This window comes from Pogona vitticeps, chromosome 2 (genome assembly GCF_051106095.1).
Source record: "Pogona vitticeps strain Pit_001003342236 chromosome 2, PviZW2.1, whole genome shotgun sequence".
NCBI classification, from domain to species: Eukaryota; Metazoa; Chordata; class Lepidosauria; order Squamata; family Agamidae; genus Pogona; species Pogona vitticeps.
In genome coordinates this window covers 105,310,928-105,325,127 of record NC_135784.1, presented here as the reverse complement: position 1 = coordinate 105,325,127, position 14,200 = coordinate 105,310,928, and the positions used below count along the sequence as shown (strand labels likewise).

Sequence of the window (14,200 nt, the reverse complement as noted above, 5' to 3'; positions counted from 1 at the left end):
GTGGCAGCAAACAAGCAGCAGCAGGAAAGGAAAAGGAAAAGAAAAGAGAGGGAGGGAACGAGCGACAGACTGTCAAGATGGACGGATGGATGGGCACAAGCTCTCCGCGGCAGGCTGCGAATAGAAACCAGGGAGAAGGGAGCATGCGCGAGAAGGCTGTTCTCTCGGCATCACCCCCTTCCGCGGCATGTCTGGGCAGGGAGCGGAGGAGTACCAGGCAGGAGGAAGGAGAAGCGCACAGCCAAGTTGCGTGCGGGGCCCCTCCTTCAACTCAGCCACAGAGAGGACGAGGTGACAGCAGCAGCAGCCTCGGGTAACCCACAAAGGGCGGGGGGGTGAGAGACATAAAAGCAGAACCCCTGGTGGCGCCAAATCCCTGAGGGAGAAGGTTGAGGGGCAGGGAGAAGGCTCCCCCTCTGGACATGTGGGCACTTCGGAGGGGCAGGTGGGACCCAGCGCCTACAAGGTGGGGAGGAAGCCCCACGCTCGCCAAGTAGGTGCTGCTGCTGCTGCTCCAGGTTGGGCTGAAAGTAGAAGCCAGGCAGATTTTGAGAGTGGGTGGGCATGTCGCACTTGCGGGTGGCCATGTTGTGCTTGTGCGCATCCACACAAACATGACACGCCCCTTCGCAAGCACAACACCCCCATGCGTGCGTGCGTGAGCGTAGATCCGTGTCTGCAGCCCACTTAAAGGAAGTCCATGGACTGGCGCCAGGCCACAGACCGGGAGTTGATGACCCCTGCTCTAAGAGACTTCCCCTTCTAAGATCACCAGATTGCAACCAACAGATAATCTATTAGCAATACAAACAGCAGAAGGCTCAGAAGGAGCCATTCCTGCCACAAGCCTAATTAAATGGGAATCTCCCTGCCTCGCCAGCTGTTGACCTGGGTTATCACCCTGGGCAGGGTTTTCAGGTGGTATTCTCTACATCTACAAGGTCTTCCACATATATCCCTGGTGGACTTCGAGGAGGCCTATTGCCTGCCAGCTATTTCACACCCCACTAAAGTACTCCCTGAGGAGAACCCTGGAGTCCATTATCTTCCTGGCCAGGACATAAGTGCTTTACTCCTACAAGTTCAATTTGGGAGAAAACTCATTTGCTCTAATTTCTATGTAGTCCTTCAGTTATCTGAATGCAGCTGTCACGTCTTTGTTGCCTTTTCTCTAGGCTAAACATACCCAATTCATGCAACCATTTCCCATGAGAATTAGTTTCTAGGTTGTTCACCATCTTTATCAAACCCCCTCTGGAAACATTTCAGCTTGTTGATAATCCTTTAACTGTGGTGTCCAGAACTGTACGTGATACTGCATTAAAGTCTGACTAGAAGAGAACAGAGGGACACCATTTGTTCAGTTACCTAAACACCTTAATTCTATTTTTATAGTCTAAAATTGCACTAGTTTTATTTTCCACTATACTGCACTGCTGATTCACGATTAGGTTCTAGACCAGCAAAATGCCAGATTCTTTTCACATGGAACAATAGAAACTGAGATGTCACTCATTCTATATTTGTGTATCTGTCTAGAATTCAAGACTCTGCATTTATCCTTGTTAAAATTCATTTTTATTTGTTTTGGTCCAGTTTGCCAATCTGTCACCTTGAATCTTGTTTCTGTAGTTTGTCTGCATCTTCAAGTGTCTCTGAAAATCAGATGAGTACTCTTTAATGGTCCCTCTCAGCTGTGCAACCACGCAGCTATGCAGCGCTGCATCAGTGCATTGCAGCTGAGCCAATGTTGCTGCTCATTTGCTTCTGGTCGTGGCCGGAACCGGGAAACACAAGGCAGGGCAGGCCCCCACCCAGTGCTAGTGGAAAATCAGAGGGAACATTGATACCCGTTCTTCTCCTTTATGCAAGCTATTTTACAAAACAATGAACTACAACAGGCCTAGTCTTGCAACACCCTCTTGTCATTTTTCTCTAAGATGATGAACTATTTGTAAGCACTATGTCAATATGATTCATCAATTAGTCACAAATCCACCTAATTGTATCACTGTTCACCCAGATTTTACCAGCCTAACAAGAATATCATGTTATCAGTCTACTAATGTTTTACAATATAGTAGTAGGCATCCTTCAGTCTCGAGAGACTATGGTAACGTGCTCTGTATGGAGGTCTTACAATATACTGACTACTTAAAAGTCAAGAATCTTCCTGCCCATCATCAAATACATCTTCAAACTAAATGACACATGTTGAGGCGAGGGAGTATTTAACAAATAAAGTCAAATACTCCTAATATACATTTGGATTGCGAGGAGAAAAAAAGCCCACAGTTTCTCATGTGAAATAATCTCAATTGTCACTGAAGGGAAGGATACAAAGTCTCAGCACTATAAGGTCTACAGACTGCAACTAGCATAAGCCTTTCAAAGACCAAATGTCTTCTTTTACCAGCAGGACACAATCTTTATCAATTTTCTCTTCATTTGCAATCTGCCATGCACATCAAGAAGCTGCGCCAAAGGGTTGATTTTCTAAACAGTATGGGAGGTAGTGTTGAGGGCTGCAGAAGGAAGAATGATCCAACAATTGCTTCTTCCTTTCCATTGGCAAGAGCATTCTGAGCAGATCTCTGTTTGAGTGTTGCTTCCAAGAGCTGAAGAGAAATGTGTTCTTTTTCATCACTAACAAGTCCATCTAAGTTATAAGGACTTGCCATGCAAAACAGTGTGTCTCACAAAATGAATTATACTTTCAGATTTCAGCCTCAGCTTTTACACACAGAACACAATCCTAAAATGTTAACATGAGTATGTGATAAATGGGATGAGAGTATAGAAGCTCTCATCAGAGTGCCGTCCCCAGGTAAGACCTCCAGAGAGGCACAGACCACTCCATCGCCAACACCTCCCAGGAAAGTGCATCAGGAGACAGATACCCGGGAGCTGGAAATAAGCCTGCGGGGTCTGACAAAAGCTACACAAACTGAGGGGGAGTTGGCAGGAAGGGAAGAAAAGGGGTGGTCTTTCGCAGAGGCGGGAAAAGGACTCCCTCAGCGCCCATCTTATTGGGGTGAGTCCGAGGCAAGAGAGTGGAGGAGAAGGTTGAGGGAGGAGAAGGAGGCTGTGGCTCGAGAAGCGGAGGAACATCGAGCATGGTGAGCCGAGGAGGCGTGGAGGATGATGTACCTCCAGGACCGTGGGGACAGCTTACGGGCAAGAGGATGACGAGACCTCACCGCTATTGAGAGAAGAAGGAGTTGAAGCAGATACAGTGGGGTCTCGACTTACGAACGGCTCGACATACGAACGTTTCGACTTACGAACCGCTCTCATAGGAATATATGGACTCAACTTACGAACTTAGATTCGAGTTACGAACTCTTTTTTTCCTTTTTTTAAAAGCTAAGTCATCTTAGGTTAAAAGGAAAAAAGAAAAAATATCCCCCTCTAGTGGCAGAAGGCGAAATAGCAGCTTCCCATTAGTTTCTATGGACGAAAAGAGCAGATACGGATTAAATGGTTTTCAATGCATTCCTATGGGAAATGCAGATTTGACCTGAGAACTTTTTGACTTGAGAACCGCCTTCCAATACAGATTAAGTTCTCAAGTCAAGACCCCACTGTATGCCAGACCATGACCCCTGCATGGTGGGACCTTGGGACATTAAATCATTGAATCCGTTTGACTCCCTGTTGGCTACGCAAGAGAAGTTACAACAAGATTCACATTAAAAAGTTTTACCCTTGTCTAAAGAAATAAACAACAGTTTAGATTTTGATTCAAAAAAGACTCCTGTTTATTTTGACAAAAGGGGAGGGCTGAACCTCAAATCTTCAGAGTGCTCTACAATTGACTAGTTTTTCAAAGTTACAAACATTTAATCTAATCTAATCATAACTATTTCAGTGTTTTACTGTAGCAGGATCTATGCTACTTCAGTCCCTTCAAGAATATTACACTGAACATTTGTTATTGTACTCGAACATGTACTGAACTCAAACATTTTTTCAAAACATTTATTCAAAACTACATCTGACAGATATAAATGCTGCTTATTAGATATGGGGACCAGAGTTCAGAACAGTTTGGCCAATCAGGCCCACAGGTGTTGCATGGGTACCCTGGATTCTGTGCCACCCCTCTTCCTCTGAGTGGGGGCCCATGAGAGGAAGTGGGGTATGAAATGCTGGCCATTCATGCAACACTTGTGGGCCCGATTGGCCAAACCTCAGTAAGTGCCCTAGTGCCTACTATTGTAGACATCATCCTAACCTTTTGCCATCAGCGATCAGCGACTATTTATCAAATTACTACAGTGGTGCCCCGCATAGCGAGGTTAATCCGTTCCGGATTAACCTTCGCTATGGGGAAACATCGCTAAACGGAACGGGGAAACCTAATGTTTAATGTGTTCCAAATGGGCACAAAACTCACCGTTCAGCGATGTTCCTCCATAGCAGCAGCCATTTTCGCGCCCTCTGTAAGCGATGGCAGGGCGCAAAAATGCTGCGCGCAGCCATTTTGGGTCATCCGGCGGCCATTTTGGAACCGCCGAACAGCTGATCTCCCGACGTCACAATGCGAAGATCGGTAAGCGAAACGCTTACCGATCTTCGCAGTGCGAGTTTTGCCCATTGCGATCGTCGGTATGCCTTCGCATTAGCGATCCCAAAAAACGGATCGCTATGCGAATTCATTGCTATATTCGCTATGCGAATTCATTGCTATACGGTGCACTCGTTAAACGAGGCACCACTGTATTTTATTAATCAAATGACAATTTGGTCTTTCAAATCAACAGTCAGCACAGACATGTAGAAATGGAAAGATGTAAGAGAAAGAGGGAGAGCAAGGCTAAGGGGAGCTGGGCCCACTATCCATGTTGTGGCAAGCTTGAAGCCTTTGTTCACCCCCCAGTCAGTATAGGGAGAGGAGTGTGAGAGAGACCTATGGCCAGGAAACCTGAACCCAATCATACCTAAATACAAGTTTCCATACTCCTGAGTACACTGAATGAATTAATTCACTGAACTACTACAAACGTTTTCGGTACAACTCCATTCGTGCACATCTTACTGATATGCTAGTGCACCCCTGCCAATCACTTTCACTTGAAGCAAGAACACAGTAGGCCTAAGGTATTTGACATTTTTAGTCTTTGCCTGCATATACCAGCACATGAACTCATTCTCAACAAGCCAAAACTGAACCGTTAAAAACTGAATTTTTAGGACAGTTTTTTATGGTCTTGCATTTGAAAGCAAGACAATAAAAGACTTCCAGGGAGTCTTCATGAGAAGAGAAGACTCCCTGAAAAAAGACCCTGATGTTAGGAAAGTGTGAAGGCAAGAGGAGAAGGGGACAACAAGATGGTTGGACAATGTCACCGAAGCTACCAACATGAATTTGACCCAACTCCAGGAGGCAGTGGAAGACAGGAGGGCCTGCCGTGCTCTGGTCCATGGGGTCATGAAGAGTCAGACATGACTTAATGACTAAGCAACAACAACAAATTTGAAAGCCTGTGAGCTCTTGCCACAACATTAGCCATTTTATTCTAGCTAAGTAGCTGGGATCTTCTATTAGGGTTTTAATTTTAACTTTACTATTTTCATTTAGCAGAAAATATTATGGTTGTTGTGGATTTTTCGGGCTCTTTGGACATGTTCTGAAGGTTGTTCTTCCTAACGTTTTGCCAGTCTCTGTGGCTGGCATCTTCAAAGGAGTGGAGTGGCACTTCTGTCCTCTGAAGATGCCGGCCACAGAGACTGGCAAAATGTTAGGAAGAACAACCTTCAGAACACAGCCAAAGAGCCTGAAAAACCCACAACAACCATTAGATCCCGGCTATGAAAGCCTGCGTGAATACAGAAGATATTATGTCATTTGTATTTCTATTACAGTGGTGCCCCGTATAGCGAGGTTAATCCGTTCCGGATTAACCCTCACTATACGGAATCATCGCTAAACGGGTAGGGGAAAGGTATTGGAACGCATTAAACTTCGTTTAATGCGTTCCAATACCTTCGTTACTTACCCGTTCAGCGAGGATTCCAGGTGCTGGCAGCCATTTTCGCGCCTTCGCTAAGCGAGGGCAGGGCGCGAAAACGGCTGCCGGCAGCCATTTCCGGGCTTCCGGTGGCCATTTTGGAACCGCCGATCAGCTGTTCGGCGGCTCCAAAATGGCCGCCGCAATACCCGATCTTCGCAATGCGGGTTTTCCCCATTGTGAAGATCGGGTATGTTTCCGTATAGCGATCCCGAAAAAGGGATCGCTATACGGAAACATCGCTATACGGTGCACTCGTTAAGCGAGGCACCACTGTACTATGTTTGTCTATTGTTCATTATTAATATACTATCTATCCATCTATCTACCTATCTGCAGTGGTGCCCCACATAGCGACGTTAATCCGTTCCAGGATTAACGTCGCTATCCGGATTCTTCGCTATGCGGGGGGAAACCCATAGGAACGCATTAAACTCAGTTTAATGCGTTCCTATTGGGGAAAAACTCACTCGTAAGCGAAGAATCCCCCATCCAGCTGCCATTTTCGCCGCCTTGGTAAGCGAGGCGCAAAAACACTGCGGGCGGCCATTTTCCCCTAGCTGGGTGGCGCAGGCTTCGGAGCAACCTCTGGGAAGCGTCCACTGCGGGCACTCCGAACCTTCTCCCCCTGCTGGGTGGCGCTGGGACCGCGGTGGAGGCCTCCCCGGAGGTCGCTCCAAAGCCAGCTTCAGAGCGACCTCCGGGAAGCGTCCACCGCGGGTGCTCCGAACCTTCTCCCCCCCAGCTGGGCAGCACTGGAACCACGGTGGAGGTTTCCCCGGAGGTTGCTCTGAAGCCAGCGCTGCCCAGCTGGGTGGTGCAGGCTTCAGAGCGACCTCTGGGGAAGCATCCACCGCAGGCGCTCCGAACCTTCTCCCCCCAGCTGGGCGGCGCAGGCTTCAGAGTGACCTCCGGGGAAGCCTCCACCGCAGTCGCTTGGAAGCGCCCGCCGGTCAGCTGGGAGGAAATGGGGCCTATGGGGAAAAATCACAATGCGATCGCTTCTGCAATCGCAAAATCCGCATCGCTATGTGGATTCTTCGTTAAATGGGGCGCTCGTTATACGAGGCACACCACTGTATCTACATACACACCATCTAGAGTGGACTTTGGCTAGATAGGTGGTATATAAATTGAATAAATAAAATAAACAAATAAATAATATGTTTAATGACTGTTTTTTTAAATATACTCACTGTAATTTAATACCTTGGCTGTTCACATAGAGTACTTGCTCACTATGGGGTGGTATAAAAATACAATCAATACAGCAGGAATGCGGTATCTGAGGGGGATTGGTTCCAAGCCCCTCATGGATGCTGAAAAACTGAGAAATAGCAAATACTATATATTATGGAGCCTCTGCCTCTCTTTGGTGGCTAGTACTGGTAAAAACACCCTGAAAATATGTATCAATATGTATGTAGGGGAGTGTGTGAATGTTCGAAACTAGCCTCAGCCTCTTTACCGAATAAAATAGGAGTCGTTTTATAACAAAATCCAAACTCGGGTTTATTGAATTATTTAACTGAAATGTATCTGTTAAGGGTTCTTCTTCCAACTTCTCTTGTGGCGCCAACAGGCCCCGCAAGGGCAACCAGGTTTTTTGTTCAAACAGGTTCAACAATTTAGTGTCCCATGGCCCAGGTAGGAAGGGGTCATAACTTGGGTTCTTAGGTTCTTCTCCCTCATCTCCTAATATAGTGGTGCCTCGCACTGCGACATTAATTCATTCCGCAAAAAACGCTGCTAAACGAAAACATCGTAATGCGAAAATAAAAAGCCCATAGAAACGCATTAAAACACGATTAATTCATTCCTATAGGCTTAAAACTCACAGTTCAGCGAAGATCCTCCATAGCGCCGTCATTTTCGCTGCCTCTAAAGCGAGGAATCTGTCCCAGAAAACAGCGGGCGGCCATGTTTTTTTCCCCGGTGGCCATTTTGAAACCACCAATCAGCTGTGCAAAAAGGGTTGCCTTGCGATGATCGCAGGGAACCGATCATCGCAAAGCAAAAATACCCCATAGGGAACATTGCAAAGCGACTGCTTTTGTGATTGCAAAAAATGTGTCGCTAAGCGATTTCGTCGCTAAACAGAGCGATTGCTAAGCGAGGCACCACTGTAGCGGTAGGGTCTCCTTGTCTCTCTGCTCTCTCCAAAGCCACTCCCCCTCTCGTTCGGAAGGACCCCACGGTCCTGAAAGTACATCATCCTCCGTGCTTCCTCCGCTCGCCATTACCGCCAGTCCTCCGCTTTTATCACCACAACCTCTCTTTCCTCCTTCAACCTCCTTCTCCACTCCCGTGCCTCTGACTCTCTCCAGTAAGAGGGTCTCTGGGGTAGTCCCCTCCTACGCCAGTAATCTGCTTCTTCCCGGAGTACCTTTATCTTCTCCCATTTCCCTGTCCAGGGATCTTCCACCCAGATCAGTTCCCAACCTCCTGGTATACACTCTCCCTTTCTATATCTCCCATTCCCACCTCTATTACGGACCTCCCTCTTTCCTTCTTTCCCGCCAAATCCCCTTCTGTCTGTGTGGTCACGGTTAAACCCTGTAAGTTCTCTTCCAAGTCCCAGGTATCTATTCCCCAGTGCACGCTTTCTCGAGGGGTCGGCGGAGGAGTGGTTTGTACCTCTTGGGATACTCTACTGATGGATGGCACGCCAATGAGAGCTTCTATGCTCTCATCATGCCTCTCACAGAGTGTTTAGTTTTTTGAGGAAGCTAAGTGAATCAGTGGATACTGATCCCAAGGACATAGGAGGGGCTACTATAAATAAAATATGCTTTAATCCCTGCTCTCCACCATTTCCAACAGGTAGAGAAAGGTCTTAGCCTACTTGTGGAACAACAGCAAAGATGGGGCCAGGCTGGCCTCCTGTGAGAGGGAATTCGACATTCTGAGAGATGGGACAAGGCCCTCTCCTGTGTCTCCACGAAGTACACCTGTGCAGGTGGTGGAAATGAGAGAAAAGCCTCCTCTGATTATCTCAACACCTGCACAGGCTCTTTAAGATACAGTTTGTGAGATGGCTTGAACCCAAGCTATTTAAAACTTTATATGTTAAAATCAGTACTTTGAATTGTGCCCAGAAGCAGACTGGCAATGAGTGGAGCTGCTGTAACAAGTCCCAGTAAACAATCTGGCTGCAGTATTTTGGACCCGCAAATATTTCCAAGCACTTTCCATGGACAGCCCCACACAGAACACATTACAGTAATTCAGCCAGGATATAACTAAGACATGTTTCACTGTGGCCAGTGACTAGACTTACAATGATTATTAACAATAACTTCCCAAAAGCTTACAACGAAACAACTACAATAGTAATATGTTATGTTAGATCAGACAAAACACCCATCTCGTCCAGTTGCCTTCATACAGTGGCTACTGGGAAGTCTGCCAGCAGAATACAAGTGTAATTATACCCTCTGCCTTGGGAATTGTACTTCCCAGGCAACTGATACATAGAAGCATACTGCCTAATACTGGAGGCAAAATATAGCCATTACTGTATACTTAGTAGTAATTGATGGTGCTGACGTCTAATGAATTTATCCAGTCAATTTATCCATCCATTCTAGTTGGCAGCCATCACTCCATCTTATGGCAATAAATTCCACAGTGTAACTACTCCCTTCTGAAGAAATGCTTCCTTTTCCTTGTCTGAACCTCTTGCCTTTCAGCTTCAATGGATGACTACTGGTTCCAGTACCACAAGCGTGTGAGAAAGACTTTTCCTGACCTGCTTCCTCCACACTATGAAAAACTTTGTACATTATTTTCTAATCCAAACCATCTCAAATGTTGTAGCCTTTCCTGTTGTTCCAGTCCCCATTTCCGCACTTTCCAGCTCCATGATAGCATTTTTAGGTGCTGTAATCAGAAGCAAAGATGATGTTGCACCAAGGAGTTATAATAGCAGTATGATACTATCTGTTGTATTACTACATGCCAAAATATTTTACATACTTTTGACTCAAACTCTTCATGTAGATTAAGGGTTTTTTTCCTGTTTTAAATATTTTTATTATCTTTGCAGAGAGAGAGAGAGAACAAAATTCTGGAAGTGTTGCCAAATTTCAACAAGCTTATTTTCTTTTATCAATCCCTTACTATATTTTATATGCTATGTCAATTTATCATTAACAGCTATTTCCCAAATGTCATTATACCATTCAATTATTTTACACCTATACTTCAGTTTTCTGGAATTGCTAATCTAGCTGACATTATCATATTTGTTATTAACTCTTCTTTTGTCCACTCATACTGTCCTTCTTCAAATGCGAACAATAATGCACTCTTTGGAGAAAATTCTATTACTGTTTTTATGATTTTAAATACTAACTTCCAAAATGTCAATAGAATATCATATTCCCGCCACATATGGAAATAAGTACCTACATCTTGACCATACCTCCAATAAGTTTTAGAATATCTACAGTCAATGTTAATTAGTTTCACAGGTGTCAAATACCACCTCCAAATCATTTTAAAAACATCTTATTTTATCATGTGACATGGTTCTTTAAATTCTCTTTTTCCATATACTATTCCATATGTCAGTACTTATTTCCTTAGCCTTCCCTCCTGCTGTATCTTACATTCACATCTTACCATCTTGGATTTATAGGGCATGTTTATTGGTTGAATTGTTTTTAAATTTGTAATGCTGCCCAGAGTAGACCTTCGGTCTAGATGGACGGGGTAGAAATCTAATAAATAAATAAATAAATAAATAAATAAATAAATAAATAAATAAATAAATACATACATACATACATACATACATACATACATACATATCCATTTCCCATATTACTTTTAAAAATTCTTAGTACCTTTCTGCTTCAATCAACATCTTATAAATCCTAGTAACCATCTCTTTCATTGGTTTATTCCTTCCTTTCTCTCTCTGAATTACTAACTCCTCAAACCTTGTCATTTCTTGACACCTGCCATCGATTATACATATTTTTTAATTCAATCCAAAATAGAAGTTGTCTTTTTTTTCTTACAGCAGCTCCACAATGAATTGTAATTCTTTGAGCTACCTTCTGTCACAAACCTAAGGTGCCTTTCTTGGCTAGCTCTTGCCAGCTAAGAGCTCACCAGTGTTGCTGTGAAGCTGGGAAGATCTACCCTAACATACCTCACTTTTCAGGTACTTTACACTGAGTCTCATTTGTATTTTATTACTTATTCATTCAATCTGAAGAAATCCTTTAGGAGATCTTTACAATATTCTTTTGCCCTCACCATTCTAAATAGTTTAGTATAGTCCCCACATCTGGCAGCTTACTATTCACCCTTTACTCAACAAAGCAATACAATCAGTCTAGGGGGCTCCAAACTACAGCCCATGGGCCACATCTGGTCTGCCTTGCCTTTTTATCCAGCCCAGGTATAGGTAGAGGAGGGAAGGGGGACCCAGAAATCCCCCACCTTTGCAAACACAGCAGGAGTGGGGAATCACTTGGGTCCCCCTTCCTCCTTCCACCCTCAAAAATATGTAAAATATATGATGTGGCCCTAGCACTGAAAAGTTTGGAGACCCCTGGTCTAGAATATTTCCAAAGGAAAAAAAATATAAAATACCACTAGAAAATACCATCTATAGCACTCATTACCATCTACAATCCACCTACCAGTGGTTCCTAGCTGGTAGATGTTCTTGGACTCAAACGCCAAGAAGCCTTCACAACTATCTGTGCTGACCAGGATTTCTGGGAGTTGACCAGGGACCCACATTTGGAAACCCCTGACATAAACAGTGATGCTTCACTCTCATTGGTCTTAGACAACACACTTATACTCGTTTACAAATAGCTGACCATCTTAAAAAAGTTGAAATAAGCAGCAGCAACCTAGTTCACAATACAAGACACAGAAACCTGATACTGTGGAAGATTCTGCTACCAATACTGTCCCTACCACTAATTTGGCAAAATTATTGTAGGACCTTAGAAAGTCTCATCAACAGCACCAGAGGTTCATAAATCTGTTTTTAATGCAGTGCAATATCTGCTATTATTTCACACCAACACCTTCGACACAGGAGAAATGGAAAAGAATAAATAGAAACAAATCTGACATGCAAAGCTGCATATTCAAAAACCATTTGGAGGAAAACTGCAATCTCCTGGAACATTTTGTAAATGATCTTTATGTAAGCATTGTAGCACAAAGGAGCTTCAAAGACAGATTGCAATGTCACTGAATACAGCAAAATGTCACTAAATACAGCAATGTCACTGAATACAGCAAAAAATCAACTTTACATTCAATGGATCAAAAATGAATAATGTTCACCCGACAGCACAAATTAATCACCACAGCAATGCAATTGATTTTGTCATCATACAGCAGTGTTGTGTGTGTAGTTTTGCACTTCATCTCCCTCTTATCTCACTTTTTATAATCCCCAACCCATCAACATTCACCCACATACTTACTAGGTTGCTACAAGACTTTGTGTATCAAGCGAAGCTGATCGTGTCTAGAAAAAGTTACGTCATGATAACATTCTGTGGGGGTGGAGCCAAGTCCAAATATTACAGTACTCCCAGTTAAATTCATTAAATCAGTAGGACTTATATAAGGGTTGACTTAACTTCCAGCCATTCAATGGGTGTACTCTAGCTGGGACTCCCAAACAGATTTAGCCTTTGTACTTTTGACTGCTTGCGGTGCAATAGATGAAGGGAGTCCTCCCTTTGGGATTTTTTTTTTGCAAATAACGAATGCCTCTGAAGTGTCACTTTATTAAATCCAGACCTTCCAGAAGGCTCTTCCTAACCCGGGATGTATCTTACAGTTCTAGGCCTGCAGAGCACCAGAAGCTTCATGGTCCTGCTTCCCCCCCCCCCCCGCGTGACTGACGGGTTTCCAAACGGGGCCTGCGGTTCTCAGGGGACAGGGCGGAACCCTCCCCCTTCTTTCGCCAAGGTGCGCACGGGGGGGGGTGCGGGGCTGCGAGGGGGGGAGGGAGGAGAGAAGGGCACTCCCTCCGCCTTTTTGGCGCAGTGGCCCGTACGGCTAGTTGACCGGACCCTGCGGGCGGCACCTTTTCCCACCACCCAAGGCGCGGCTCGCCTGTGCGGAGACTCCCACCCATTCAATGATGGCCAAAGGGGAAGCGGTAGCGACCTTCTCCCTCGGCGTCCCGCCTACTTTGCTTGGGATGACCCCCACATGACGAGGCAAGGCCGTTAAGGAGCGCCTCTCTCTCTCAATCTCTCTTCCCCCCCCTCCGCGCCCCCCCCATTGTTCCCAGGGCGCGATGCCCCCTCTCGCCTCCCTTTCGGCTCCAAATCCTCCGCCCCAACCCTGCAGCTACTCACGGGGTGCAGCGGTCGCTATACTCGTTGGCGACCGTCTCGATGCCCCCTCCTCGGGCCACGGCCACATAGCAGCTCTGGAAGCCCAGGTCGATTCCCACGACCGACATGCTGCCTCTGAAGCGAACGAGGAGCCGAAGTTGGGCCGAACGGAGACGAGACGAGGCGGCCGGAGGGGCCCACGGGAAAGAGCGGGGGAGGGAATGAGGGAGGGGAACGGAGCTCGCCCAAGGCCGGCCGCCGGGCAAGAGAAGGCGAGAAGAAAAGACGGCAAAAGCGACGAGGGGAAGAGGCTGCGCTCCGTCACCGCCTCTACCTCCGCTGAGAGCGGCCGCTCCGCCTGTTTAAATGGGCAGCGGCGCGCGCGACTCCCGTTGCCTCCTCGTGCGTGCGGGGGGGGAGGAGGAGGAGGAGGAGGAAGGGAGGGAGGGGGTGAAGAGGCAGCGGAGGAGAAAAGGGAGATCTCGAAAGATCCCGTCCCGTCAAGAGGAAAACGGGTGGGAAGGAGGGGAGAGGAGGCTCTAAATTCTCTCGCGAGACTCCTAGGGCAGGCGGACGGAAAGGCGCACGTTCTCTCACAACATCTACAGTACAGGCACCCACAGTGCAACCTCGGTAGCTCCGCCTCCCGCAGAATGTGTCGAGGAAAGCGATGGGTGGAGGCGAGGAGGTTAATTTAAGTCAAGGGGCAGGGATTTCCGGAGAGGCTTTCCTGCATGTGCGCATGCTCGGGCCGTTCGCTCTCCTTTAGGGTGTACTGCGGTGATCGATGGGGTTGGCCGGTCTCTTGTTCCAATGCAGCGCTCTCCCTCCCTTTCCATCTCTCTTCAGCCAAGT

The 14,200-nt window shown here is 46.1% G+C and overlaps 1 protein-coding gene across 2 annotated transcripts in view; it reads right to left on the bottom strand.

Moving 5' to 3' along the window:
- HSPA4 (heat shock protein family A (Hsp70) member 4) overlaps positions 1–13,786 on the bottom strand; it is a 51,461-nt gene extending 37,675 nt beyond the window's left edge. The window contains exon 1 of one of the 2 annotated variants that reach the window (XM_020806181.3): positions 13,367–13,786. In XM_020806181.3, the coding sequence (XP_020661840.1) occupies positions 13,367–13,473 (107 nt within the window). In that variant the 5' untranslated portion in view covers positions 13,474–13,786. The remainder of the gene's footprint in view (positions 1–13,366) is intronic. The other variant, XM_020806172.3, reaches the window with a different exon arrangement.
- Positions 13,787–14,200: the final 414 nt, after the last annotated feature.